Here is a 27,037-nt window from a genome sequence, read left to right as displayed (position 1 = left end):
GTTATATTCTTCCTCTGCTGTGCTGGGTATGGAGTATAGTGTTGAAAGACCGAGGAAGGAAGAAACAGTGATGGAAGAGGCAGAGGAGGAGCAACGTCGTCGTTTAAAGCTCGAAGAGGCCCTTGAAATCCAATCCCTCAGACGCATCATTAGTGCTTACCTCAAGTATTGCTCCTTCCCTTCGGTTTTTAAAATGCCCATTCAACCATCTTAGCCAAAATACACTGTTACTTTTTATTTTATTTTATTTTTCAATAAAAGATTTAATAGCAACCGCAAAATGTTCCCCAAAGAAAAAACAAGTGAAGGAGTTTTTATTTATTTATTTTTCTACTTCACCGTTTGGTTTTATTTTCGTGTGTCAAGTGAAAATAAACATGTAGTTGATTGGAACGGTTTCACTGCATAGTCGACCCTGATCATCTAAACCCATAGCAAGAAACCGTTTGTTTTGTTGCAAAGTCTTTATTTATTATTTATTTATATAATTTTATGAATTATACAACATAGGGCGCGATAAATCGTTGTGCAATTATTAATTCTCTGGTTTGGAGGAAACAAAGCTTTTATTTTTCACTTTTGCTTTTAAATTTTGTCGTTGTTTTATTTGGTTTTGTAAGTTTTCTGGCTGCTATTGCTAATGTTATTGCATCAAATTAAAGTAACGCTTCTTATTTGAAATTCAAATGCACATACAGCCATAAGTGTCCAAAATACTGTTGAACTTTTTAAATGTATTCGTAAAGGTTGTTATATTTTGTTTGTTTATTAAATTTTTGTGTGATAATATATATAACTTTTTGTTTCTATCATAATATTATCTTTAAAAATTATGTCCCTAGTAATACTAGAGCCTAATCTTTCACTTACTTGTTCTGATACAGCTATCCGGATGCTGCAGAAGAGGATGTTAGAAGATATGAGAGGTCTTATAGGAAGCTTCCACCTGCCCATCAGGTATTTTTGTCCTCCGCTTTTGCTTTGTATTCTGGTAGGCACGACTTTGATGTTTGATTGTTCAGTTTCTTATGGGTTGATGGTGCACTGTTTCTTGTTTCTGGCGGCACTATCAGACTTGTTTTGAACTGTGGCACCAGTCTCTAAGGCCTCACAGAATAGGATAAAACTTGGATGCAATTCCTTTAGTGTTTTTGGTGTTAGTTTTTCAATTGGAATTGGTGTTTCATCTTTGTAAATTATGCTCAACCTATTATGCTAACATTTATTATGTGGATTGCTGAATGAGGTGGAACTATAATTCTAACGGGAGAATAGTGCTAGAAACATCTAAAGAATTGAATCTAAGTTTTTTCCTAGAGTAGTGTTATTACCTCGGTATAACATTGTTATGTTTGACTTGTTTCGTGTTGAAGATCGCACAACGCACATCAACTAAAGATAAGATCATAATAGTGTATATAAGTGGAGATCAATCCTCACCTTACTACCCAGTTTTTTAATGTTGAGTTACGCTTCTAATCCACTTTCTTAAGATGTATCAAAGCCTATATCCTAGTAATTATTGATTTTTGCTTGGCATATTGTGCCACTCACTATCGGATCACTTGCAAATGTTTAGTCATGCAAACTTCACGTTTAAGATGTTTAGTCTTCGATGTGAGAGATGTGTGTTGGAGATCTTATATCAACTAAAAATAAAGATAAACTAGTGTATATAAGTGGGAAACAATTCTTATGTTATTAGCCGATTTTGTAAGGTTGAGTTAGACTCCTTATTCACTTTCTTAAGATTGCTTCTTCCTAAGCTTCAGCAAGATGGTACTCTTTGGCTAATTTAGACTGCATGGTTAGAGTTTGTTGAGCTTGTCTCTAGTCTAGGATCATGCATGAATTAACTAACCACACTAATTGCATATGCTATGTTAGGCCTTGTGTGGGATGAATAGTTGAGCCTTCTCCACCTTTGGGTTCTCCACATCATTCCCAATCTTGTGATTTTTCTCTATGGGCGCTCCAGGAGTCTTACAACCCATCTTACTTTGAGGATATCAAGGATATGTTTCCTTTGAGAGATAAAGATACCTTGCTTTGAGTAGGTAGTTTCAATCTCAAGAAAATACTTTAGCTTCCCTAAATCCTTCCTTTCAAATCAAGCAGCCAAACTCTCCCTTAGAATCTGTTTTCAAGCTCATATCTCTTGCAATAATTATATCATCTACATATACCAAAAGTAGTGTAAGTTTTCCATCTTGAGCATGTTTTATAAAGAGAGTATGGTCATCTTGACTTTGCCTGTATCCCAAGGTTACCATAGCCTAAGTGAACCTTCCAAACTAAGCATGGGGAGACTGTTTGGGTCCATACAGGGCCTTTTTTAGTCTGCAAACCTTATTCCCTCCAGGTGGAATCTCCATGTATGATTCCTCCTCCAAGCTTCCATGTAAGGATGCATTTTTAACATCAAATTGATGCATCTCCCAAACAAAGTGTGCTTCTGAGGAAAGAATGTTCCTTATTGTATTCATTTTTACCACCAGTTTGGGGTAGCAGTGGTGCGAACTGCGGATGGACAGCAGCAGTGGTGACTGGGCACGAAAAATGAATAATTGCATCAATGAAGGCTGCCAAGAAGGGCGGCACTTTAGACAGTTAAATGTAGAAGAAGAGCCCCAGGATTGGGAGGCCTGATACCAACTTGAAAAAGAAACTGAATATTATTCTCATTCTAATTGATTGGGAGCCCCAGTACGCATATGTAGACTTCCTATTGCCAAATTAAGGAAATAACAAAGGGAATTAAAGCTTTACGAGTCAAATCTGTTTTAAAAATAAAACAGCACTAATTAAGGAAGAAATATCCCCTAATTATATCACACAACAATATGTATGTAAAAGAGAAACAACAAGACAAACACTTGATGGATCCCTTCTTGGATGGGTTGCCACTTGGTTTTGATTCAGTCCAAATTTCAATATGGCTGGTTATTGACACTCAGGGAATGAGACTGGTTGAATCCTGCTTTCTTTCTTTTGTGCAATAGAGCTAATATGGACAGAATTGTGTGACTTATCAACCTAAAACTGTGTAAATTTATTCTTTATGCTGTATTTATTACAGACATTATAGATCTTAATCTACTTCCTAAATTAGAGCACTGATTGACTGTACAGTGTCAAACAGTATAATTCAGAGTTTCCACAGTTCTTTAGTTGTTGTCTTATAATTTCTTCTAGCAATTTCTTTCATTCTTATATGCCCATGTTTGCTGAAACCTTTTTTTTTTTTTTGTGGGTGTATCTGTAGGCTTTGTTATCCCACTATCCTCAAAAGTTCCAAAGATTACGCTGGTACATTTTACTTTCTCTTTTTTCTTTGCTTTTATAATTTCTCTCTTTTTATAAACTTACAATGAAAAAAAAAATATTGAGACTTCTATTTTGATGCTAATGGCGCTTTATATGTGGAGCAAGGGATAATTTGAACTTCCTGCATCACTAGTTTCATAGATGATTTTTGTTTCCTATCAGAAAAGGCATTTCGGGAGGATTAAATAATTTTAGTTTTTGAGCATAGTAGTTGAATTGGGATACAAATAGTGTATTGGAAAGCCTATTTTTTGAATCGCAAGTCGTAAGATTCATGATCAATAAAAACATAGTGCATATATATATATATATATATACACACACACCCAATACACACACACACAAGACATATAAAAGCACTCTAGGCACATTTTAACATAAAGAAACATGAAAATGAAATCATTCATAAATATATAGTAGCATATAAGCTTCAGTACAGACAAATATATAAATAATAACAATCACAAAGGCCAAATAAAGTGGCTGCACAATTAAGTAACTGTGCCTCCAAAAGAACCATTGTTGTTGCTGCATAAATGCATATAACAGTGGCTATTTGCTGCTCTGATTCAGCAATATAGCCACCCAAAAAAATATTAGTGTTGTTGCTGCATAAACTCAGCAAACACTGGTGCTGCTGCCACACAAATTCAGTCATACAACCTCAAAAAATAAACACAAAATGCCCCTATCCAAGATCATTCATCATCCCCAACCCCAAGATCTACATCACTCAAGTCATCTTCATCTTCCAAAATCAAAATTTCTCCCCCACCATCATCTTCAATTTCATCCTCATCTTCTATTTTTTATTTTATTTTTTATTTTCTCTTCTTATCAGTCTTGGCCTTCAAGTTTCTTGGACCTATATAATCAAAAGAAAATATTAAAGTCTAGCTCTAATTCCAACTTCCAAGTTCTAAACTAACTTCTAAATATAAATAATTACCTTTCTTCCTTTTCTTGTTTGGAATCCCTCGTCAACACCAAAGCACTCATGTACATCCATCCATAAGGCATCAATAGGCAAGCAAGGATTCTCCTTTTCGGTGATCCATTCATCATCAGATTCAATATTCGACAAGAAGATGAGATCATAGGTAACCCCATTCTATTCTCTACTATTTTGCCTCATCTCAAGTTGAAGATTATATTTGACATATACAAGTGCATTTAATCTTTGTTGCTCCAATTGATTTATTGTCTTATTATGCACTTGGTCAAATGTACTCCAATTCCTCTTACATCTTGTGGCACTATGTGAGACTCAAAATTCCCATGGCCACCTTTTGTAACTCTTTACCGCTTCCACCATAACTCTCCCACCAAAGAGCTATCAAAACCAAAAAAGTGTAGTTAGTTTACAAAGTTAGTTATTATTAATTATTGTCTTTATGGTAATTATAAACAGTAAAAATTAAAGGGATACCCAATGTTTCTTATCTCTAGTAGCTATTGCCATGTTCAATCCAAACATCTCCTTAGCCCCACTGAACTTTTCTAGTTGTTGTTCCATTATAACTTTCGTCCTTGTATCTGGAACCATTCTTTGAAAAGTTTCATATAAACCAATCAACACCTCACTATCCTGATTGAAGTTCTTGTCATATGATATCTAACCAAATAGAAATAAATAAGCTACTAGACACAAATAAAATAGTAGTACTTAAAATGAAAGTTAGTTTTAAATAACTTACTTAGGATTGAGATAATAGGCAGCTGCATGAAGATGCCTATGAAGTTGCAAATTCCTCCTACTATCAATAATCTTCCACACTATTTTATATCTTGATTCTTGCATTTGAAAATTTTCAGCAATTTTCTCTTTAGCCCTGTCCATTGCTTCATAAAAATATGGCATGACTAGTTTCGAATCACCATCTACAAGCCTTAACACTTTTACGAGTAGAATCACACACTTTTGGAAATTTGTGATTGATATCCAAAATCTATCATCACTTAGCACTAGGTTTATAACTTGCTTAACCTCACTTTTACTACCATGTGGACTAGTAGCCCATTCCTCCGATGCAAACATAGATCTAAGAGCATTCTTTTGTTGTTTAATGCAATTTAGTGTAAGATAAGAAGTTGCAAATGTCACAGCCAGTCTTGCCAATTCCCTTCCCTTGGAATATTTTCTATACAAATTAAGGACCCATGTAAGCCTATATATGTTGGTAGTAATCTTATTTGCATTGGCAATGGTATTATATAATATTGGAAGCTCTACAATGTCCTCAAGGACTGGATCAAGGCAATGGGCTGCACATGGAGACCAAAATAATTTGGTTCTCTTCTCCATTAACAATTGTCCAGCTGCCACAAGATTAGAAGCCCTGTTTGTCACAACTTGGACTACTTGCTCCTCCCCAAATTCTTTGAAAATGCTGTCCAACAATTCAAACATTTTTTTCCCATCCTTTATCACGTCACTAGTATCAATGATTTAAATAAAAAAGTCCCACTTGGACTATTAGCAAGAAAATTAGTGAGTGATCTTCCTTTCCCATCAGTCCAACCATCACCCATCAAGGTGCATCTCCATTTCTCCCAATCACTTGTATATTTCTCTAGAATTTGTTGGATGTTGTCTACCGCTTTCTTCAAAAAAGAAACCCTCACCTCATGATAAGTTGGTGGCTTCAAACCTCTTCCATATTCTCCCACAACCTTTGACATTGGAGTAAGAGGACTCCTTACTAAATTAAATGGTAATGCATTACCATAGATGCATTTTCAAATTGTGTTGCGCATGACCCGACCTAGTGTGGGGGCACAACCTTCCGTTCCAAATTGTGCGGTACTGTTCTGAATTGCGATTTTTCTGATTCAAGCCATGATACATATGATTTGCATACGATTTTTGAACAAAAACAAGACAACGTGCATTTCAAATTGCTGGTCCTCAGAATCGTATCGCATCGTACGATATGAATTAATTTTGTGGGATACTTACTACCATGTTTTTGAGATCAATTAAGAAAAGAAAACCATTATTTTTTTTATGCATAATTATATTTTTATATGATTCTCTTTTCTATTTCTAAGCAATAAGTAATACAAATATGACATTTGAATAATTTTGTCCTGGACTCTGTTTAATTATGAAAACAAAGCATCTTTTCTTTTAGAAGAAAAAAAATCACAATAGAAGTAAACAAAGATGTTATATCCTTTTAAAAAATGAGGCATATACTGGTTTTGGTGGATGTGTTGTCTATGCTTTGTCAGAACTGATTATCATGTTTCAAATGCATTGCTTAATCTTAGAATTCTTTTACCATGATAATCTTTGATATCTTTGGTATATTTTTTGCTAAACATGGAAGTTTTCTTGAAATCAATTACCATTTTAAATACCCTTTTAATAAAGAGCTCAATTGGATTGAAAAAATGTTCCAATGAAATTTAGAATTTTAACAAGCACAATTCGAAGTGGAGGTAGAAAAATAGAGAGGGTCTTTTATTTTTGGAGATGTGTGTCCATCTGCTGTGTCATACAGTTTTCATTTCATGTTCATTGTGAATTATAATTGCTAAAAGTGATTAATGGACATGAAAAGAATGCATATGGATGTCATAACATGTTCCAGCAGGTTATAATGTAAAGGCAGGTATGACTGAAAATTCAATTTAAAGTTTCAAATCTCAGAATGTTGTGGTTTGTCGTGCTTTCTGTTGGTGCAGGTGTATCTCAATGAATTCTCGTTTCATATTCAGCATGCTTCAGGTTAGAATCAACTCAACTCTTTTGTGGTTAATTCCTTTTGTGTTATGGTCAAACTTGATGTTGGTATAATAAACATTGTAGGCATTCGAACCTCCACTAGATATGAGCCAGGACGTAGAATTTAGTGAAGATCCACATCCTGAATTGGCTCAAAAAGATCATTTAGATTCTGAAGGGATTAATGCCTATTCATGTGAGTCAGCCCCTCTGAGAATAACATGTTCTGTAGCTGATCAACATGGTTGTGTGGAAGGTAGCAATCATGCATGCAGATCACATGCACTGGCACATCCCAATGAGGTTTCTGCGGCATTTATGATTCCATGATCCTTTTTATTCCAGTAGATATTAGATAAGAACTATGGTGTTTCATTGGTTCTATCATTGTATTTTTCATTTAGAAATTTGACTCTGTAGATAACAACAGGAGGTGGATGTTGAGAGTTGCCACCAGTCAAATACTGGGAGCCATTCTCCAAGCTTGATACATACTAAAGAGACTAGTGAATGTTGTGGAGGTCCTATTTCTGGTTCCAATGGCAATGTAATTCCTAGTCAGTTTTAATGTTGTAATTTTTAAATTTTTAGAATCACCATCTAAGTGGTTTGTTTGTTGTGCAAATAACTTGAGGTTAATTGATGCTAATGCTATGATATTTTTGAAAAAAATCTTCATACATTTCAAAGTAACAGAGTAAAACCAAAACTTCATATGTTGACACTTCTCTTTCACCGTACAAACCTTCTCTCTCTCAGATATATCTCTGCAAAATCAAAAGTATATGCATAACAATTAAGTCAATGACAACTGAGTCATGTTGCCTGTAGACAGTAATAACTAGCTTTCAATTCTCATTTGATTCATCTGTCATTTTCTTGTACTTTATGGGAAATGTAAGTACAAGGTATAATTCTGGATGGACATTTGAATTGTAAAGAAAGAATTCATTCAGTGTCCTTTTAGTGTGTTAATTCTATGTCAATTTCAAATTTCATGGCAATCCATAGATTTGTAGATTGTCTTCTAATAGAAATAATATTTTGTATATACTAAAAATGTTTTTTTCATCCATATTTGTCTACACCCCTTTTTGACATCTTTATTTCAGGTGCCGGACGCCTCATCACAGCAACAATGGCTGGATCCATCTCTTCAATTGAATGTTCCATTAGTTGATGTAGATAAGGTATATTTATGTTTCCAGCGTCATTCTTTTCAATTGTTACTTGTTCCAATGCAGGATAATGAAAGGGTTTGGGTTTTAAAGGGTAGAGGTTTTCTTGGATCAATCAATAGTACAACATAGATGGTGGTTGGACAACACCTATGAATTTATAGTATGGGGTTTGAGGGATTTTGGGTCATTTTCTTGAATAAATCCTTAATGTTGCCCATAATAAATCCTAATTTGGGCCATAGTAGTCAATCCCGGATAGCGGCGCGGAGCGGCCGACCCTAAAACTGGGATAGCGGGATGACGATGAGCGGGATAACCGCTATTTAAATATTAATTTATATATATTAAATAATTAATAATATATATATAAAAGCTAAAAAAACAAAAAAATAACTCTAAATTCATGCATTAAACATTTTTAATAATTAAAAGTTCATAGTACTCAAACAATACATAATATAAAATGTCTCCAAAACAAAGTGTTAAAGCTCTAAGTAAGTAAAAAATTAAACATTATAGTTTAATCTTCTTCCTCATCAAGATTAAAGTCTTCCTCTCCCTCAAATTCATCACTCCCACTAGCATTAGAATTATATTCTTCTTCTTCCTCTACATCATCATCCTCGTCTTCTAGTACTTCCATCACTTTTTTTCCTTTATCTTTCTTGGAAATAGAAATAGAATTTTCTGAAATTAAAAATAAAATTTTCTGAATTAAATTTAATCAGAAATTAAAAATAAAATTTGCTGAATTAAATTTAATCAGAAATTAAAAATAAAATTTTCTGAATTAAATTTAATCAGAAATTAAAAATAAATTTTTCTGAATTAAATTTAATTAGAAATTAAAAATTAAATTTGCTGAATTAAATTTAATCAGAATTTAAAAATAAAATTTGTTGAATTAAATTTAATCAGAGTTTAAAAATAAAATTTGTTCAATTAAATTAAATCAGAAATTAAAAAAAATCAGTTGAAATAATTTAATAAATAATTAAAAAAAAATATGTTGCATGTTGCATGAAAGGCATCCTCGAAGGAGAATAGAAGGAGAATAGAAGACAAACGCGCGTCGGAGCTTGCGGCCACGTCGGAGCTGCGTCGGACCTGGAGGCGCGTCGGAGTCCGAGGTGCGTCGGAGTCCGAGGTGCGTCGGAGCTGGAGGCGCGTCGACGATGGAGGTGCGTCGGAGCCGGAGTTCGTCGGAGCTGCACGCTGCACGCACGATAGCCAGAGAAGAAGAAAGGGAGAGACGAAAGGAGGGGTTTGGTTTGGATGAGTCTGAAATCGCGAGAGGGAAAGGGAGGATTAGGGCAAAAAAACCCCATTGAAAAGACCGACTTACCCTTAATGAAGGGTAAGTCTGAAATCGCGCCGCGATTCCGCGATTTGGGCCGCTCCGCTCCGCCTCCGACGCGGCCGCTCCAGCCGCTACACAAATCCGCTCCGCTCCAGCAGCCAGATTGCGGGGTGAGGCCGCTCCGCTCCGGAGCGCCGCGATAGCGGCCGCTCCGGCCGCTATTGACTACTATGATTTGGGCAGTTATGAAAGTTAAAGAAATAGGTAAGATGAGAGAAAATAAACTTGACACTATTGTTTTGCATTTGGTTGCATCAGAGTAGTATTAAAGGTCTCACATCGACTAATTATAAGACCATAATAATGTATACAAGTGGAAATTAATTCTCACTTTACAAGTTGATTTTGTAAGGTTGAGTTAGACCCATAATCTACTTTCTTAAATAAGTATTAGAGTCTATATCCTAGCGATTATTGGTTGTTGTTTGGCCTATCATGTCACCTGCTATCAAGCTGCTATTAGGCCATTTGCAGAACCATCTGCAGATGTCGAGTTCTGCAAACTTCACGCTATGAGATGTCTAATCCTTGGCGTGAGGAAGGTGCGTTGGAAATTCCACATTAACTAGTGATAACATAAGGCCATAAAAATTTATATAAGCGGGGAACAATTCTTACCTCATAAGCCAATTTTGTGATGTTGAGTTAGACTTATAATCCATTTTCTCAAGAAGTAGCTTGTTGTAGCAAGAGTCTGTTTGGGTAAACTTCTCCATATGCACTTGTAGGAGAGAAAATAGGAAGAAAAAATGAAATAAGTTTCTCCTTAAGTTGAAATTAGCTTATGCATAAGCTAATTTGTAGAAACTCTCTTCTATTAGCTTCTTCAATTTCTTATTTTTAAGTTAAGCATAAGCTAGTTTTAGCTTGTGTGGAAGCTTGTTTCAATTTTCTTCCTATTTCTCTTATAAGTGTTTCTGTCGAAATTTATCCAAATAGAAAATAATTTATAAATCTGTCTTCTATCATGAGAAGGCATTACTGGCTTACTGCTGTTTAACTTAACCTCTTATGACACTGTAATTTGCAATTTTCCCTTGGTAAAAGAATTCTGGTGAAGTGATGATTTTATATGGTTTCATTGCTTATATTTATTTTTATACTGCCTTTACCTCAGGTGAGATGTATAATAAGGAACATAGTTAGGGACTGGGCAACAGAGGTACTGCTCGTTAATTTGTTTCTTTGTTTTTCTAATAAAAAAATTAATTTTGGTTATCATATGAAAAGCTTGGTCTGTCATCCACTTTTTTGCTTCTGTGAATTTACTGTAATAGGGTAAAAGAGAACGAGATCAGTGCTACACCCCAATACTTGAAGAGCTTAATATGTTATTCCCTAATCGCAGTAAAGAGAGGTATAATTTTACACTCTTGTTAGTGATACTTGCAGAAATTTCTTATTTGGGTTGGAGATTGTTTGCCCAATTTGTTTTTTTCACTAAAAGCATGGAATTTTTTAAACAGTCCCCCTACATGTTTAGTTCCCGGTGCTGGACTTGGTCGGCTGGCCTTGGAGATTTCATGTCTTGGTGCGTATGTATTGTTGGGCTTACATAAGAATTATGTTTAGTATGCTTATGTAATAACTAATACATCATATTATGATGTAGGATTTATTAGTCAAGGAAATGAATTTTCATACTACATGATGATATGCTCAAGTTTTATTCTGAACCAGTAAGAATAAGGCTGTCTTTTCATGTTGATCTTGTTGATGTTGCAGCATACTTATTTGTTTTGAAATCACAAAGTGATAATTGCTATTCTGATTTTTGGGTCTTTTCTCGTTTGGGTTCTCAATCAATTGGCTTGATGGAACATTTAAGATCCCAAACTTTTGGTGAGTGGACAATTTATCCATGGATTCACAGCAATTGCAATTCATTATCAGACAATGATCAACTTTGTCCTGTTTCAATACCAGATATTCATCCAGCCAGGTATATACATTAATTCTTGTTGAAAGAGATGAAAAATAGAGACATAATAGACTGAATCTGTGTGTCTCAACTACACAACGAAAGTTTATTAAGTAGGAGAAATACATGAGAGGTATGAATAGGGAATGTTATGTTTCCCTTAATTACAAGATATTTTCCTATTCTATGATAAATAAAAGATATCCTTTCCTGATTTTCATTACTCCCCCTCAAGCTGGAGAATATACATAAGTACCCAACTTGTTACAAATATAATCAATTCTTGGTCCACTCAAAGATTTTGTAAAGACATCTGCCAGTTGATCACCACTAAAATCAAAACTAGTGATGCTTTCTCCTTACTTATCTAGGATGCTAGTTTTCCTCCAACAAGTACACAATATCCAAAAGTGGATCATCTATCACTAGGTGAGCCTGCCTAGTCAACATCTATGTATCAAATTATTTGAGCATGACCTTTGTCTTCATATAGTAATCCTTTCTCAGAGTACCTTCAGTATATTTGAGTATCCTTTGGTGCCAATTTGAACTCTAGTCTCACAAAATAACAATATCTTTGTTAAAAATGATTGAACAATTATGGAATTTGGTTAGACGAGAGACAAAAAGAAGGTTAAATGGAGAATTAGGTATATAAAGGACAAAGTATAGTTAGAGAGGGTAACAAGTGAGTAGTACCAATCCCTTGAGATTGAGTTTGGGTATCATTTTGGTAAAGTTAATTCTTAGTAAATGTCTATTTGTATAAAGAGATGAAAATAAAAAAATGATTACCAGATATGTGATGGTAGGCACCAAAGTCAATAACGCAAGGTCTAAGAGAAGGGTTGTAGATAGGTGAGCAAAATAATTACTTGTGTGCAACTGAAGAGTAGTGCCAGGGTTTTGGCAACTTTCATACCACTTGAAGAAATCATCAATGATTGCTGGTGTGGTTCTGGAAGGCTCAATGGACTATGATGTTTCACCAGGGGGAGGTGCTTGGGCGACATTGGTAGCACACATGGTTTACCATTTAACTTCCAACACTGGTCAATAGTAACCAAGTCAATTGTAGTGCTCACATTTGGGTTGAGTGTTAGAGTGGGATAACCCACCATAAGACCTACTTGAGCTATGATTTTGAGGTGCAAGAGTAGAAATATTAACAGGGGTTTGCTAAGAGGTTTTATAGTGTATCTTTTGCAAGATCCAAAGAAAGGTAAATGATGTAGTGGTCATATTAAGAATCACCAAGAAACTAAAAATCTGGTCACATTTTGTGGAATATTTTGGGGACAACCCTTAAAGAGCTAGCGACATGAAAAAGTACTCCTATTCTCAAGTTCCATTTTGTATTTTGTTGAAGTAGTAGCAATAGGGGGGTAAAAGTTCATTAAAGTCATGAAAGGCGGTATGAACTCTTCCTAGATATATCAATAATTGGCCATCAAATTTATGAGGAGCAATGAGGGTCATTAAGTATTGGGAAAAATCCAAGTCCCACATTGACTAGAGATTAGGCAATTGAATAGTATATAAGTGGAAAGCAATCTTCATCTTACAAGCCGGTTTTGTAGGGTTGAGTTAGGCTTAAATCCACTATTCTAAGATGGTATCAAAGCTATCCTAGATTCTTAAAAATGAGTCACCCACCATTTATCCACGTACCAAGCCCAATAATGTTGGGCGTGAGGGGGTGTATTGGGAAAAACCCAAGTCCTTCCAATCCTAGATCATTAAAAGGGCCACCCACTATTTATCCACGTACCAAGCTCGATAGTGTTGGACGTGAGGGGGTGTATTGGAAAAAATCCAAGTCTCACATCGACTAGAGATTAGGCAATTGAATAGTATATAAGTGGAAAGCAATCCTCATCTTACAAGCCGGTTTTGTAGGGTTGAGTTAGGCTTAAATCTACTATTCTAAGATTAAGCACACATCATATAGTCGTTGAGTGTCATTTGTATAAAGAGCATGAGCCTCACATACCATTTCACACGTAATGTGGTCGGAAGATAGGTTTGGTAAAGGGACGAGTAGACTTGATGACACTGCATAATTGGGCATTAATCTAACCCCACTTGGCTCAATCAAGGGCTGATAGGTACGCGATAATGTTGGTAGGGTGGTCTTTGTGTCCTTGGCCCCTAACCCATCAGAGGCCCACATGGTGTAATTTGACTTGTCCAATTTCTTTGTTTATGTTGGCAGATTTGAGAGTATAGCAGGGTCGGGCTTAATAGGATTTGAATGAGCAGTGAGCATGATAAAAAATTTGAGGAACCAACACCGATAATGATGAGAGAGGAAGGGGCAAGCCTTGACAACTTCTCCAAATAGTTATAGAGGGCTCATGTTATGTTACCCAAGGAAGGGAAACCTCTGTTGAAAATCCCAAGCCAAACAACGTTCACAAACACTACCACATGTAAGCAAAGAGGTTGTTTGGCTAGCGAAGCAAATGTGCATGAGATCTTTTATCACTATGTTGTCAACAACGCCATGTAAATCAACAGACGACGAGGTTGATGGTGGTCTTCGTAGTTGGAAAGGTTGTCGGAGTGGTGGCGAGGACAATGCAAGTGGCCAAAAAAATAGCTAGAAAGGGCATACTAAAAAGGAACTTGGTGTGCCTTAATTTTTTTTCTTCTCACTATTGACATTGGGTCTTTTGGTTATTATGGATTTGTTTGGTGTCTTAATTAGGCTATAAATATTGTGTTGAAAAAGAGATGGGAAATGCAGACATATGTGTCTCAACTACACAGTGGAAGTTTATTAAATAGGAAAAATACATGAGATAGGTGTGAATAGGGGATATTATGTTTGTAATTTAGAGATGAAAAAGATCTTTAGTTTTGTACATTGATCAGAATTACATGAGGGGATTATATAGAAAAAGTTGATTCGAAGAAATGTTAAGCCCCGATTACAAAATAAATGAAGCTAAGATAAAGAGAATAAAATAAAGGAGAATCAAATCAGATTTGAATAATCTGATATTGATCCCATCTAACTAAATCTCCTATAATGAAAGAGAATAAAATAAAATCAGAGTAAGTCTGATTTTGATCTTAACTACCCAAATTTACAATTAAATAAAAGTATATTCGATTGTCAACACCCCCCTCAAATTGGTCCATAGATGTCTAACATGCCCAACTTGCTAGCAAAGAATTCAAAATTAGGTCTAAATAGTCATTTTGCAAGAATGTTTGCCACTTGCCATGAAGAAGGAACAAATGACATAATTTGGCTTGCATCCACCTTCTCATTGATATAAAATGTCTGTCAATTTCTACATGCGTGATTTGATCATGTTGAATTGGATTTTGGGAAATACTAATTGTAGCCTTGTCACAATACAACTTCATGGGTGAAGTCATAGGAAGTTGCAACTCTTCTAGAATTCTTTTAATCCATAAAATTTCACAAACCTCTTGTGTAATTGCCCTATATTCAACCTCTGCACTACTTCTAGTCACAACATTCTATTTTTTGCTCCTCCAAGTAACCAAATTTCCCCAAACAAATGTACAATAGCTAGATGTTGACTTTCGATCAGCAATGGATCCAACCCAATCCGCATGAGTGAACACTTCTATTTCTTGTTGCCCAGTTTTCTTAAAAAATAATCCTCTTCCTAGAGCAATTTTTAAATACCTGAAGATCCTATAAATTGTCTCAAGGTGTTCTTCAAGTGGTGAGTGCATGAATTGACTCACTAAACTTACTACAAAGGCTATATCTGGTCGAGGATGAGATAGATAAATCAATTTTCCCACTAATCTTGGTATTGAGCTTTATCTACTGGATCACCTTGCTCTTCACTTCCAAGTTTTTTATTAGGATCTATAAGAGTTTCAGTTGGCCTACAACCCATCATCCTAGTTTCTTTTAGAAGATCTAGAATATATTTTCTCTATGATGCAATTCCTTTCTTTGATCTTGCTACCTCTATCCCCAAAATATATTTTAAGGATCCAAGGTCTTTAATCCCAAACTCAGCTGCACGAGAAGCTTTCAACTCATTTATTTCATTAAAATCATATCTAGTAATCACAATGTGATGGGCTGCTTCTCTCCATGGTGAGATCAATGGCTTCCAAGGAGGAAGGTCCCTCTTCTCCACGAACTAAAAGGAAGTCAAGGGGTTGGATGTTTCTCCAAGGGTGAAGAAAGAACAAGGCTGGGTGTGAAGATGATGATGGTGGGCGAAGAAGATGAATGGGAGGTGGAAGGTGTTTGGTTTTCTAGGTTGGCACACTTCACCAAGGATGGATGAAGGCCACTCAATGAAAACCTAACACTAACTCTAAGTTGAGAGGAGAGGTTTAGGCCGAAGAAACCCTAGATGACTAAGGAAGGATGTTGAGGCAAAATAATGCTCACTTAATATCATATATTCTAAAGTGTGCACAAGGTGGGAGGCCAAGGGTATATACAGGGGAACGAAAGCATCTAGGGTTGCATTTGGAGGTGCTTGGCCGATAAATGCATGTCAAATGAACCCTAAATAAACCCTAAATGTGGTGTGGGTTCCTTTCCTCCTAAAAAGACTAAAATACCCTTTGACCTAAAAATAGAAAAAAGTGGACTTTGACCTCACAAGTCAAGGTTTAAGGTTTAAGCCCAAAAATAAATCCTAAACTAACTTGCTCCATAATACAAAGGCTAAATGAAAATACAAAATAAAATCTTATCATCTAAGGCACCCCAAAATAGAACGGTAAAATGGGAATAAAAGCAATAAATCCTATACTACTCAAAATGGACTTAGGAGAGGGTCAATACTATAAACACATGATGAGCATAGCTCTAGGCATGGTGTCTCCTCTATCCTCCTCCACTCTCTTAGCCATAGACCTAGTAATGGATCCCACATGAAGCTCTAAGGGTGGTCCTCCATCACAATGTCATCCACATAAACAATTAGAACAACCATTATTCCTGTAAAAGAATGTTTTATAAACATTGTATGGTCACTTTTGGCATTGAACAAATCTTTGCTTCACAACAAATTGGGCAAATTTCTCAAATCAAGCTATAGGTGATTGTTTCAATCCATAGAGACTTCAAAAGTCTACGTACTTTTTGATTAAAATGTGATTCAAAACTTGGAGGTGCATCCATATAAACTTCTTTTTCTAAGTTACCATTTAAAAAGGAAATTTTTACATCTAGTTGTTTCAATGGTCAATCTAAATTTGCAGCTAATGACAAAAGAACTTTGACGATGTTTAACTTTGCAATAGGAGCTAAGGTTTAAGTCTGAGTAAAACCTTTAGCAACTAACTTGGCTTTTTATCTCTCAATAGATCCATATGCCTTATACTTGATGGTAAACACTCATTTACACCTGATACTTGTCTTTCCTCTAGGCAAGTCCACATTTTTTCAACTCTGATTCTTCTCTAGGGCTTTCATCTCCTCCAAGACAGCTTCCTTTCACTCAGGAACCCTCAGAGTAGCCTGTATATCCTTTGGGATTTCTGTTTTTGTTAGTTGTGAAATAAAAGCCCGAAATGAGGGTGATAAGTTTTCATGAGACAAAATTTGAGATAGGATGCTTTGTACATGATCTAATACCCTTTCTAATAACAATAGGGAGGTCAGAATCATCAAGGACAGATTCAACTATAGTTTGACCAGGTTGGGCAGAATTAGAATAATTGTTGCCTGATGGTTCATTGGATTCATGGAAGTCATGAGGGTCATTTGGCTCTATTCTTTGAGGTTTTTTCTTTCTAGAATAAAGAAGATCAAAGGTTTCTACACCTTTATTACCATTTCAACTGTCTCATTTTGCTCAGTTTCAATCATTCTAGGACTTGACACAGCTTATAAATATGAAATTTCAGTTTCTAAAAAGGCTGTATGTATTATGCTAACTTGGTTCACCCTTGTTTTGAGCCTCTAAACTTCCTCTATTATATATGAAATCAAAAGTTAATAGATCTAAATTTTGTAAAGTTTGCAAGATAGGAAAATCTGGGGTTTGAAAATATTGGACAACATCTTCCTCCTTTCATCCCCCTGAAGATGATTTTGGAAAAAATGATTCTTTTCAAAAAAAGTAACATTCATAGAAACAAAGGTTTTCTTGGAAACAGTATCAAAGCATTTGTATCCTTTTTGGTTGGGAGCATAGCCAATAAACACTTTTTTGCTTTAGGTTCAAGTTTACTTTGATTTGGCTCATGAGTATGCACAAAAGTAGTACACCCAAATATTCTTAGGGGTAAAGTAATAAAGGGTTAATTATTTGGAAAAGAAGTTGTGAAAACATCAAAAGTAGTTTTGAAGTTCAAAACTTTGTTATGCATCCTATTGATAATAAATGTTCCAGTTAAGATTGTTTCACCCCAAAGATATTTTGGTACCATACTTTGAAATAATAAAGCTTGAGCAACTTCAAGTATGCTTATTTTTCCTTTCAGTCACTCCATTTTGTTGTGAAGTAACAAGAGCTTTGATGAATAATGCCATTTTCAAGAAAAAAAATCATTTGGGCATTTGTTAAAATACTCCCTTCATTATCACTACGAAATACTTTAATTTTTTTTCATGAAATTGAGTTTGTATCATATGGAAATTTTTTTGAAAATGTTCTCAAGTTCAGATTTTGTTTTCATCAAGTAAATACATGTTAATCTTGTATGATCATCTATAAATGAGACAAACCATCTTTTTTCATTTGGTGTAAGGTCTCAACTAGGTCCCCATACATCGCTATGAATCAAAGTGAATGGATTATATTTTTTATAAGAATGAATGAGGAGAATAAGAGGAACGGTGATGCTTTGCAAGTTGACAAACGTCACAAGAAAACATATTTGGATTTTTATTTTTAAAAAGTTTGGGAAATAAATGCTTTAAGTACAAAACATTTGGGTGACCGACCTAGCCTACAATTCCATAGCATTATTTTTTCATTTTCAGGAACATAAACTGAATTAAGACAGTTTCCCTGAGTTTTTTCTTTAAAATTAGCTTCATCCTTAAAGAGATAAAGTCCATCAACCTCCTTAGCATTGCCAATCATCCTCCCCGAACACAATTCCTGAAATTTGCTAGTAGAGGAGTCAAAAATAGCCAAACAATTTTGATCATGTGTCAGTTTACTAATGGACAAAAGGTTACATGACAAATTTGGGACATGGAGGACATTGTGAAGGGTTAAAGATTTAGATATAGGAATGGAACTAACACTAGTTGTAGTAGAAAATGTACCATTTGCAATTCTAATTTTTTTATGACCTACACAAGGACTATGTGGAGAACAATTTTGAACAATTTGTCATGTGGTCAGTAGCTACAGAATCAATGATCCATAGAGCTTTAGAATTTTGTTTGGTGCTAACAAGGGCATTAGAAAATGTAATACCTTTTTAGGCTAGAGGAGAGGATGGCTTAAGTGATAAAGGGGTTTAAATCAATTTAGTATGATGTGGTTTAGGGATGGGGTCAGTAACTTATAAAATTTTTCTAAAATCGCAAAACTGCACATGACCTTGCAAATTTAGTGAGTTTGTCACCAAGTTCACCGAGCTTATCTGATTTGACACACTTGAATCTGAATAATTTTCATGTTATTGAATTGATGGATACAATAAAATAAATAGGCATAAAACATAATCAATTCCTAAAATTTAGGGATTTAGATAAAACTGACTAAGGAAACTAAACTAGAAATTAGGAGAGGATAAACTAGTATATCTAAACTATATCTTATAGAATTATCTTAACACTCCCCCTCAAGCTGGAGCATATATATCATATGCATCTAGCTTGTTACATATATATGTTATCCTAGGACCTCATAAAGATTTAGTAAAGATATTTGCAAGTTGATCCTTGGAGCAAACTGAGGAGGTCTTGATGATACCGGAGAGGATCTTTACTCTGATGAAATGGCAGTCAACCTCTATATGCTTTGTTCTCTCATGAAAACCTGGATTAGAGGAGAGGTATAAAGATGACTGGTTATCACAAACTAGTTCCATATGACCAACCTTGCAAAACTGCAACTCTTGAATTAAGAATTTTAGCCACAAGAGCTCACATGTGGTGTGAGCCATAGCACGGTATTCTGCTTCTGTACTTGATCGTGCAACAACACTTTGCTTTTTACTCTTCCATGAGACAAGATTACCACCCATGAAGACACAATAGCCTGATGTTGATTGTCTATCACTTGCATCACCTGCCCAATCTGCATCTGAATATCCAACAATGTCTGTATGTCCTCTATCATTGTAAACAAGTCCTTTTCCTGGAGATCTTTTGATGTATCTAAGGATTCGAACAACTGCAAGCCAATGACTCTCACAGGGAGAGTTAAGAAACTGACTTACAACACTCACAGGAAAAGATATATCAGGTCTGGTCATGGTGAGATAATTCAATTTTTTCACTAATCTCCGATATCTCCCTGGGTCAGGATAAGGCTCCCCCTGATTAGGCATAAGCTTCACATTGGGATCCATGGGAGTGTCAACTGGCTTACAATCTGTAAGTCCGATCTCTTCTAGAATATCAAGGGCATATTTTCTCTGAGAAATAGTAATACCGGACTTTGACTGAGCGACCTCAATCCCAAGGAAATAACGTATGGGACCTAAATCCTTAGTTTGAAAGTGTTTAAATAAATGTTGCTTCAGAGCCTTGATGCCCTCCTGATCATCACCTGTAATCACAATATCATCTACATAAACAAGAAGATAGATAAATCTATGTGTCAATGAGCGTCTAAAGAAGACAGAGTGGTTTGCCTCGCAGCGGATCATTCCAAATTCCTGTATAACTTTGCTAAACCGACCAAACCAAGCACGAGGTGATTGTTTGAGGCCATACAAGGACTTTTGTAATTTACATACAAGACCAGACCCCCCTTTAGCAACAAACCCGGGAGGTTGATCCATATAAATCTCCTCTTCCAAATCACCATGTAAGAAGACATTTTTGATGTCTAATTGAAACAAAGGCCAATGCCTCATAGCATCCATGGCTAGGAAGAGACGAACTGAGGCCATCTTTGCAACTGGAGAGAAAGTGTCGTTGTAATCCAAACCATATACTTGCGTGTATCCTTTAGCCACAAGACGAGCTTTCAATCTATCCACTTGTCCATCAGGGCCCACTTTAACATTAAATACCCACCGACAACCAACAACAGATTTTCTAGGTGGAGGTGGGACAAGTACCCAAGTGTGGTTGGAGTCTAAAGCTGTCATCTCATCAATCATTGCTTGTCGCCATCCTGGATGGGTTAAGGCCTCCTGTACTATCTTGGGAATGGTAATAGAGGAAATAATAGAGACAAAAGCATAATAGGTAGGAGACAAACGATGATATGAAAGAAAGTTATAAATAGGATGAGGATTACAAGTAGAACGACTACCTTTACGAAGAGCAATGGGCAAGTCAACTGACGTAGGTGGGGCCGGAGTAGGTGAGGAGACTGAAGCAGGAGTAGAATCACATGGCTCAATTGTAGAATCATTGGGAGGAACAACAGTATGTGATCGACGCTCATAGGTTATCCAAATCGGTGTAGAGGATTGTCAGATCCTGGTAGTGTGGGAGGATCTGGTGCCTCTAAAGTAGCAGGTGTGGTAGGAGGCACACTATGATCAAAATGAGGAATAGGCAATACCTGAGATCGGAGAGACATCTGTGGCAATAAAATATGGTGTATCTTCAAAGAAAGTGACATCTGCACTGGTGTAAAATCGATGCGTAGCAGGAGAGTAACAACGGTACCCCTTTTGGACACGGGAGTATCCTAAGAACACACATTTGATGGCCCGAGCAGACAACTTATCACGTCCTGAGAAAAGATCATGGACAAAACAAGTACAACTAAAGACACGAGGATGAACAGAGTAAAGGGGTTCCAATGGGTATAATAGGGAATGAGGTACTTGATCATTCAAGACAGACGATGGCATTCGATTTATTAGATACCCTATAGTGAGGATAGCATCGCCCCACAACTTTGGGGGTGCATTGGCATTCAATAAAAGAGTACGAGCAGTGTTCACAATATGTCTATGTTTTCGCTCAGCTACACCATTTTGTTGAGGTGTATGAGGGCAACTAGATTGATGTAGAATGCCATGAGAAGTCATAAATGATTTGAAGCAATCTGAAAAATATTCTTTAGCATTATTGCTTCATAAAATCCGAATTATTTTACCAAATTGAGTTTTGATCTCTGAATAGAAACTTAGGAAAATATTGAATAACTCAGAACGATTTTTCATCAAAAATATCCAAGTACATCTAGAAAAATCATCAATAAAGGTGACATAATACCTATGCCCCAAAAGAGAAGGAACACGACTAGGACCCCAAACATCAGAATGAATAACATCAAAAGGAGACATAGCTCGAGTATTAACACTATTAGGAAAAGAAGCTCTAACATGCTTTCCTAATTGACACGACTCACACTCTAAAGACTCTAACCGTGAGAGATGAGGTACATTTTCTTTAATTTATTCAAGCTTGGATGACCCAGGCGACGGTGGATTAAACCAGGAGACTCAATAGATGCACATATGGTAGAGGTAGAAAGCTGAAGGTAGTAGAGACCATGTGATTCAGATCCGGCTCCAATCGTCTGTCCTGTACTCTGGTCTTGTATCAAGAAAGAATCAGAAGTGAAGGTTATGACACAGTTTAGTGACCGAGTCAACTTACTTATAGAAATCAAATTAAAGGGACATCCAGGAACTAGTAAAACAGATTTTAATGGTAGTGATGGAAGAGGTGATATTTGACCAATACCAGTGGCTTGGACTTTTGACCCATCTGCAAGAGTGATATGATGTGGAGTTTTAGGTGATGATAGGTTACGGAAAAGGGAGACATTACCAGTTAGGTGATCAGAAGCACCGGAGTCCAAAACTCAAGGTCCAATAGACGTAGAATGAGAGAGACAGACTGTAGAATTACTAGTATGAGCTATAGTGATGGAGGAAGGGGCCTGTTTAGTCGCCTTTAGTTGAATATACTCTTTGTAATCATCGGCAGATAATGTGATTGGATGATTGCTCTTGGGTTCAATCTTGACTTCTAGAGCCGAAGTCAGAGATTGAGCCACTTTAGCTGTCTTGCTCGGAAAGCCATGCAAGGAATAACACTTGTCTCGTGTATGCCCATCTCTTTGGCAGTAGGTACAATGGAGGTTTCCTCTACCCCCTTTACCATGAACACGACCTTGACCACGCCCTCGACTTCCATGGTCAGTTGAACTAGGGATAAAAGAAGAGGGTGTGCCATTCTTGGAAATCTCTGCCATGAAGAGAAAAAGGAGAAGAACAGCAAAAAAACACCTCCAAACAATCTCGAAAGACATCCGAGACAACAACCAAACAGTCTCGAAATTCCGTGGCAGCACCCAAACAACCACGAAAATCCAAGCAGCAACCAAACGACCACCTACAGTGTGACCCACAACCTAAAAAGGGTCAAAACAAGAAGAGGGAGGGCCGGCGAGTCTAACGGTGCAAACGGCGTCGCAAACGGAGGCCTGGAGGGCGGCGCGTGGACCCCACGCGCCGACGAGCTTTTCTGACAAAAACTGCGCGTGAGACACCGTTCTGGAGGCAGCTCGCGACGGAAAGGCTGATCGGCGACCTCTGAACACTCAGGCGGCATCAACTCCGACAGTCGCTGACAAAATTTGAAAAACCCTAGATGCCTTGGTGGTGGCTGGGTTAGGATTTCCAAACCAGGACCAGAATGCTCTGGTACCAACTTGAATCTGAATAATTTTCATGTTATTGAATTGATGGATACAATAAAATAAATAGGCATAAAACATAATCAATCCCTAAAGTTTAGGGATTTAGATAAAACTGACTAAGGAAACTAAACTAGAAATTAGGAGAGGATAAACTAGTATATCTAAACTATATCTTATAGAATTTCTTAACAGACACTATCACGAGTTTGCATCCGAGTCGATTTGTTTTGGGTACCTAAACTCGAGTATAACAACCATTCATGTGACAATACATGCGAATGAACCCTTCCATCTTTCCTCCCTTATTTGTATCCAATTAAGCTCTCTAATTAACTAAATAACTCATTAATATTCTAACTATCCTAACTAACTCCCCCTTTCCCATTGTCCCAACATTGCAGCTCCATTATTCTATAAAAAGTTGAATTTCTACACAAGGTAGGTGGGTTTGTGCATTATCCACTCTTCCAGACTGACTGATGCCTGAGGGGCTCTCTTAGAGATGTAACACAAATTCATTCATGCTTATTCACCTAACATTTTAAGCTAGTGGGATTCTTAGTTATAACGACACAAAAATTTCTGTTTAAAGTATTTGATTATCTTGTTCTATTAGATTCATAAAGTAAGACCTGTTCAAAACTTCAAATATGTTCCTGTTATCAAATACAGTAAATGGAGAATATTAGAAGCTCGTAGAAACACTAAAATGTCAATAGATCTTATGGTATGGCAAATCTTATAATCATAATATTCTTGGTTACAATGTACTGGAGCAGTGCAGGAATTACTGAAGGCTTTTCTATGTGCGGAGGTGACTTTGTTGAAGTCTACAGTGATTCGAGCCAAATTGGTAGGGGAAATTATCTACTGCTATATTTTTTTTAATTGGCAATATTATGTCAGAGGTTCTAAAAGACTAACTAAAAGTATTTAGAGTGTTCCGGTCTATTACTTGTATGTCTGCTTTATGCTTTTGTTGATTCATCATGTGAAAAAAAACAAAACACGGACATTGCAGATTTTGAATTATGGAGTGTTGCTTTGCTACAGTGGTTAGAAAATGAACTTTTACAAATGCTTGAACTTGTAACTTGGATCTGGTTTGATGAAATCTAATAATATATTTTGAACTTTTAATCTATGTTGGCAATATATATATACACTGTTATGGCCACTTTTTAGTGTATGCTGGCCTGAGTTAATCTCTACTGCTTCATATATTTGGTGTTCCAATACTGGATATATTGCTGAAAATACAGAATGTATAATTGGTGCCTACTCTCTGTACAAGACTCCTATTTATAATAGAGAGATAGGCTCATGACTGGTTGTTATAACTGATTTGTTAGTCAGTTATAACAATCTTTAGCAATAACAGAAAACAAGAGTCCTATTTGTTAGGCATTAAATTTTTACATGTAGCAGAGGTAGTATGACACATGGATAACTCGGTTGCTGTTTTGAGATACTGTTCAAAGTTAATTTATCTTGCAAAAACTGAGCTTGACATTATAATTCCTGCTTGGTCATCTATATTTAATTTTATGTACTAAATGTGATGTATAGCACGTTGCCCCTAGCATAATAATTTCTAACGAGAATAAAAATGGCCATGCAGGTGCATGGGATGCAGTTGTGACTTGTTTCTTTATAGATACTGCACATAATGTTGTTGAGTACATCGAAATAATTTCAAAAATTTTGAAAGATGGGGGAGTAAGTTCCTGAATCCATACCTTTAAATAGATATAATGCATCTACTGCTTTCTTTCCTGTCCGTCTGTACCCGGTGCTTGTTTCGATTTTCATTTCAATATTGTATTTCATAGTACATACTGTGTGACATAGATATCCTGACAGGTTTGGATAAATTTGGGACCTTTACTTTATCACTTTGCAGATATGTATGGACAGGAAGATGTAAGACTTCTTTTCTTTCCACTTACTATATCACATCACATGCTTGTTGTGTATTATCGTACTCTGAAATTTGTCTGTAGGAAATGTCCATTGAATTGAGTTTGGAAGATGTTAAAAGGGTAGCATTTCATTATGGATTTGAATTAGAGGTAATCTCTTCTATTTTGGATAATACCCCTTTCTATTTATGCAAGTGAAGTGACTAATCATATTTGCATTTTCTGGTCATGGGTTGCAGAAAGAAAGGATTATTGAGACAACTTACACCACAAATCCTAGATCAATGATGCAAGTAAGCTTCTAACTGCCCACAAGTGCTCATCTGCTTCTTTTTCATTTGTTTGCGCATTCATTTACAGTTCTAGCTTTTCTCAAATCGCTAGCATACTTGTGTCATAAGTTTATAGTTGGTTGTTTTAATTCAGAAATTCCAAACTGCTTTACACAAATATAACTTCTTAATTAAATTGATTATTGAACGTACTAATGCTTTGTGTGTATGCGTGTTTCATAGATTTTGGTCAAACTGTTGAGACCAATAAAGTTTCATTTGGTAGTTTCATATTAATGAACATGTAATGGTTGATTTGGGCGAGATGATCAATTACAACAAACAAAATTCATTATTTTGACATTCTCGTGTTTTATAGCAAATCATTAACGCTGCTGAATCTACTGAAAGCTTTTATTGAATTTACTAAAAGGGTTTATGATCCTCTTTGCAGAATCATTACTTTGCTGCGTTTTGGACAATGAGAAAAAAATCTGCTGCAGTGCAGCAGCAAGTGCCCTGAGAATGGGAGATTAAATTATAGTGATATAAAGTACAAACTAGCTCTCTTTCACTTGGTCAGGCCTTGTAATTTTCCTTGCTGGAGTGCAGAATTTTCCTGAATTCATGAAATCCTGACAATTTTCCATCATTAGGAGGTTGAATTTGCATTTGGCTTTAAATTCCATATAAATGATTTTGATAATCAGATGCTTGCTAACTATGCTATCTTGGATACTCTACGAGAAAGGTTGAGTGTGGGTTGAAGGTTGAACAGTCCCTTGCAGGACGGAAAAAGCATTATTACGTCTCATGCACGTGATTTTTACTCTTTTGCAGTTTTCTGAGTTTTGAAAGTGCTTGGATGGTGAATTTTAAATGAGGGAATTTTTTTTTTTGATGAATGTAAAACGTTGTCGTGAAATATTTATCTGTAGACTGAGAAACTGCAAAGTCAAAAACACGTGCTCAATTTTTCCGGTTTGAGACCAAAATAAATTTCATGTTTCAGTAATGTAAATCATTACTTAATCAACTTTACGTATTTGTAGAAGACGTTAATTATAAAAATTCTCTTGTTCATTCCTTTCATATGGTTTGATGCATGATTCTTGAAATGAATTGATCAAAAAATATTAGTTTAACAAGGTCATCACTTTGTTATCATCAAAATTAGACACATTATCATGTTTGGTTTAACAATCTTTCCATTTTTGTTGATGAAAAACTTGTGACTTGATTTATTGTAAGAAAGAAATATGTTTTGTCATACATTTGTATCACAGATATTACAATAGATATCATACATAACATCATGATATCCGATCATATGCTTATGAAATTCTACTCATACATTTTACATAAAGACTCCCCGCCAAGTCAATACGTCATATAAGAATGATAAGAGTTAGAGTATCAGAGAATAAAAACATGTATCAAAGCATTTCATACGTATAAGAGCATGCAATGTAATCTTAATGTATTGACGAGAGAAAAATGTATCATAGCAAAAAGAATAAACATGAGGGATATTCACAACAAATATAGAGAAGGCACCGATGATT

The 27,037-nt window shown here is 35.9% G+C and overlaps 1 protein-coding gene across 3 annotated transcripts; it reads left to right on the top strand.

Moving 5' to 3' along the window:
• LOC109790494 (uncharacterized) lies at positions 1-26,564 on the top strand. 3 transcript variants are annotated; one of them, XM_020349658.3, is made up of 18 exons: positions 2-165; positions 885-957; positions 3,266-3,309; positions 7,018-7,060; positions 7,142-7,360; positions 7,488-7,604; positions 8,170-8,247; positions 10,716-10,760; positions 10,876-10,955; positions 11,065-11,129; positions 11,211-11,277; positions 11,427-11,540; positions 24,058-24,131; positions 24,900-24,997; positions 25,142-25,201; positions 25,282-25,350; positions 25,440-25,493; positions 25,927-26,564. In XM_020349658.3, the coding sequence occupies exons 1-18, from the start codon at positions 29-31 to the stop codon at positions 25,993-25,995; spliced, it is 1,506 nt and encodes a 501-aa protein (XP_020205247.2). In that variant the 5' UTR covers positions 2-28; the 3' UTR covers positions 25,996-26,564. The 3 variants fall into 3 exon arrangements, with proteins under 3 accessions (XP_029125511.2, XP_029125512.2, XP_020205247.2); XM_029269678.2 differs by lacking the exon at positions 11,211-11,277 and having other exon boundaries at positions 1-165; positions 11,324-11,540; XM_029269679.2 differs by lacking the exons at positions 7,488-7,604; positions 11,211-11,277 and having other exon boundaries at positions 1-165; positions 11,324-11,540.
• Positions 26,565-27,037: the final 473 nt, after the last annotated feature.

The sequence above is a fragment of the Cajanus cajan genome, chromosome 6 (genome assembly GCF_000230855.2).
Source record: "Cajanus cajan strain Asha chromosome 6, NIPB_CcT2T_4, whole genome shotgun sequence".
NCBI lineage: Eukaryota > Viridiplantae > Streptophyta > Magnoliopsida > Fabales > Fabaceae > Cajanus > Cajanus cajan.
Note: the sequence above shows the minus strand (reverse complement) of the source record. Positions and strands in the feature narration are given on the sequence as shown.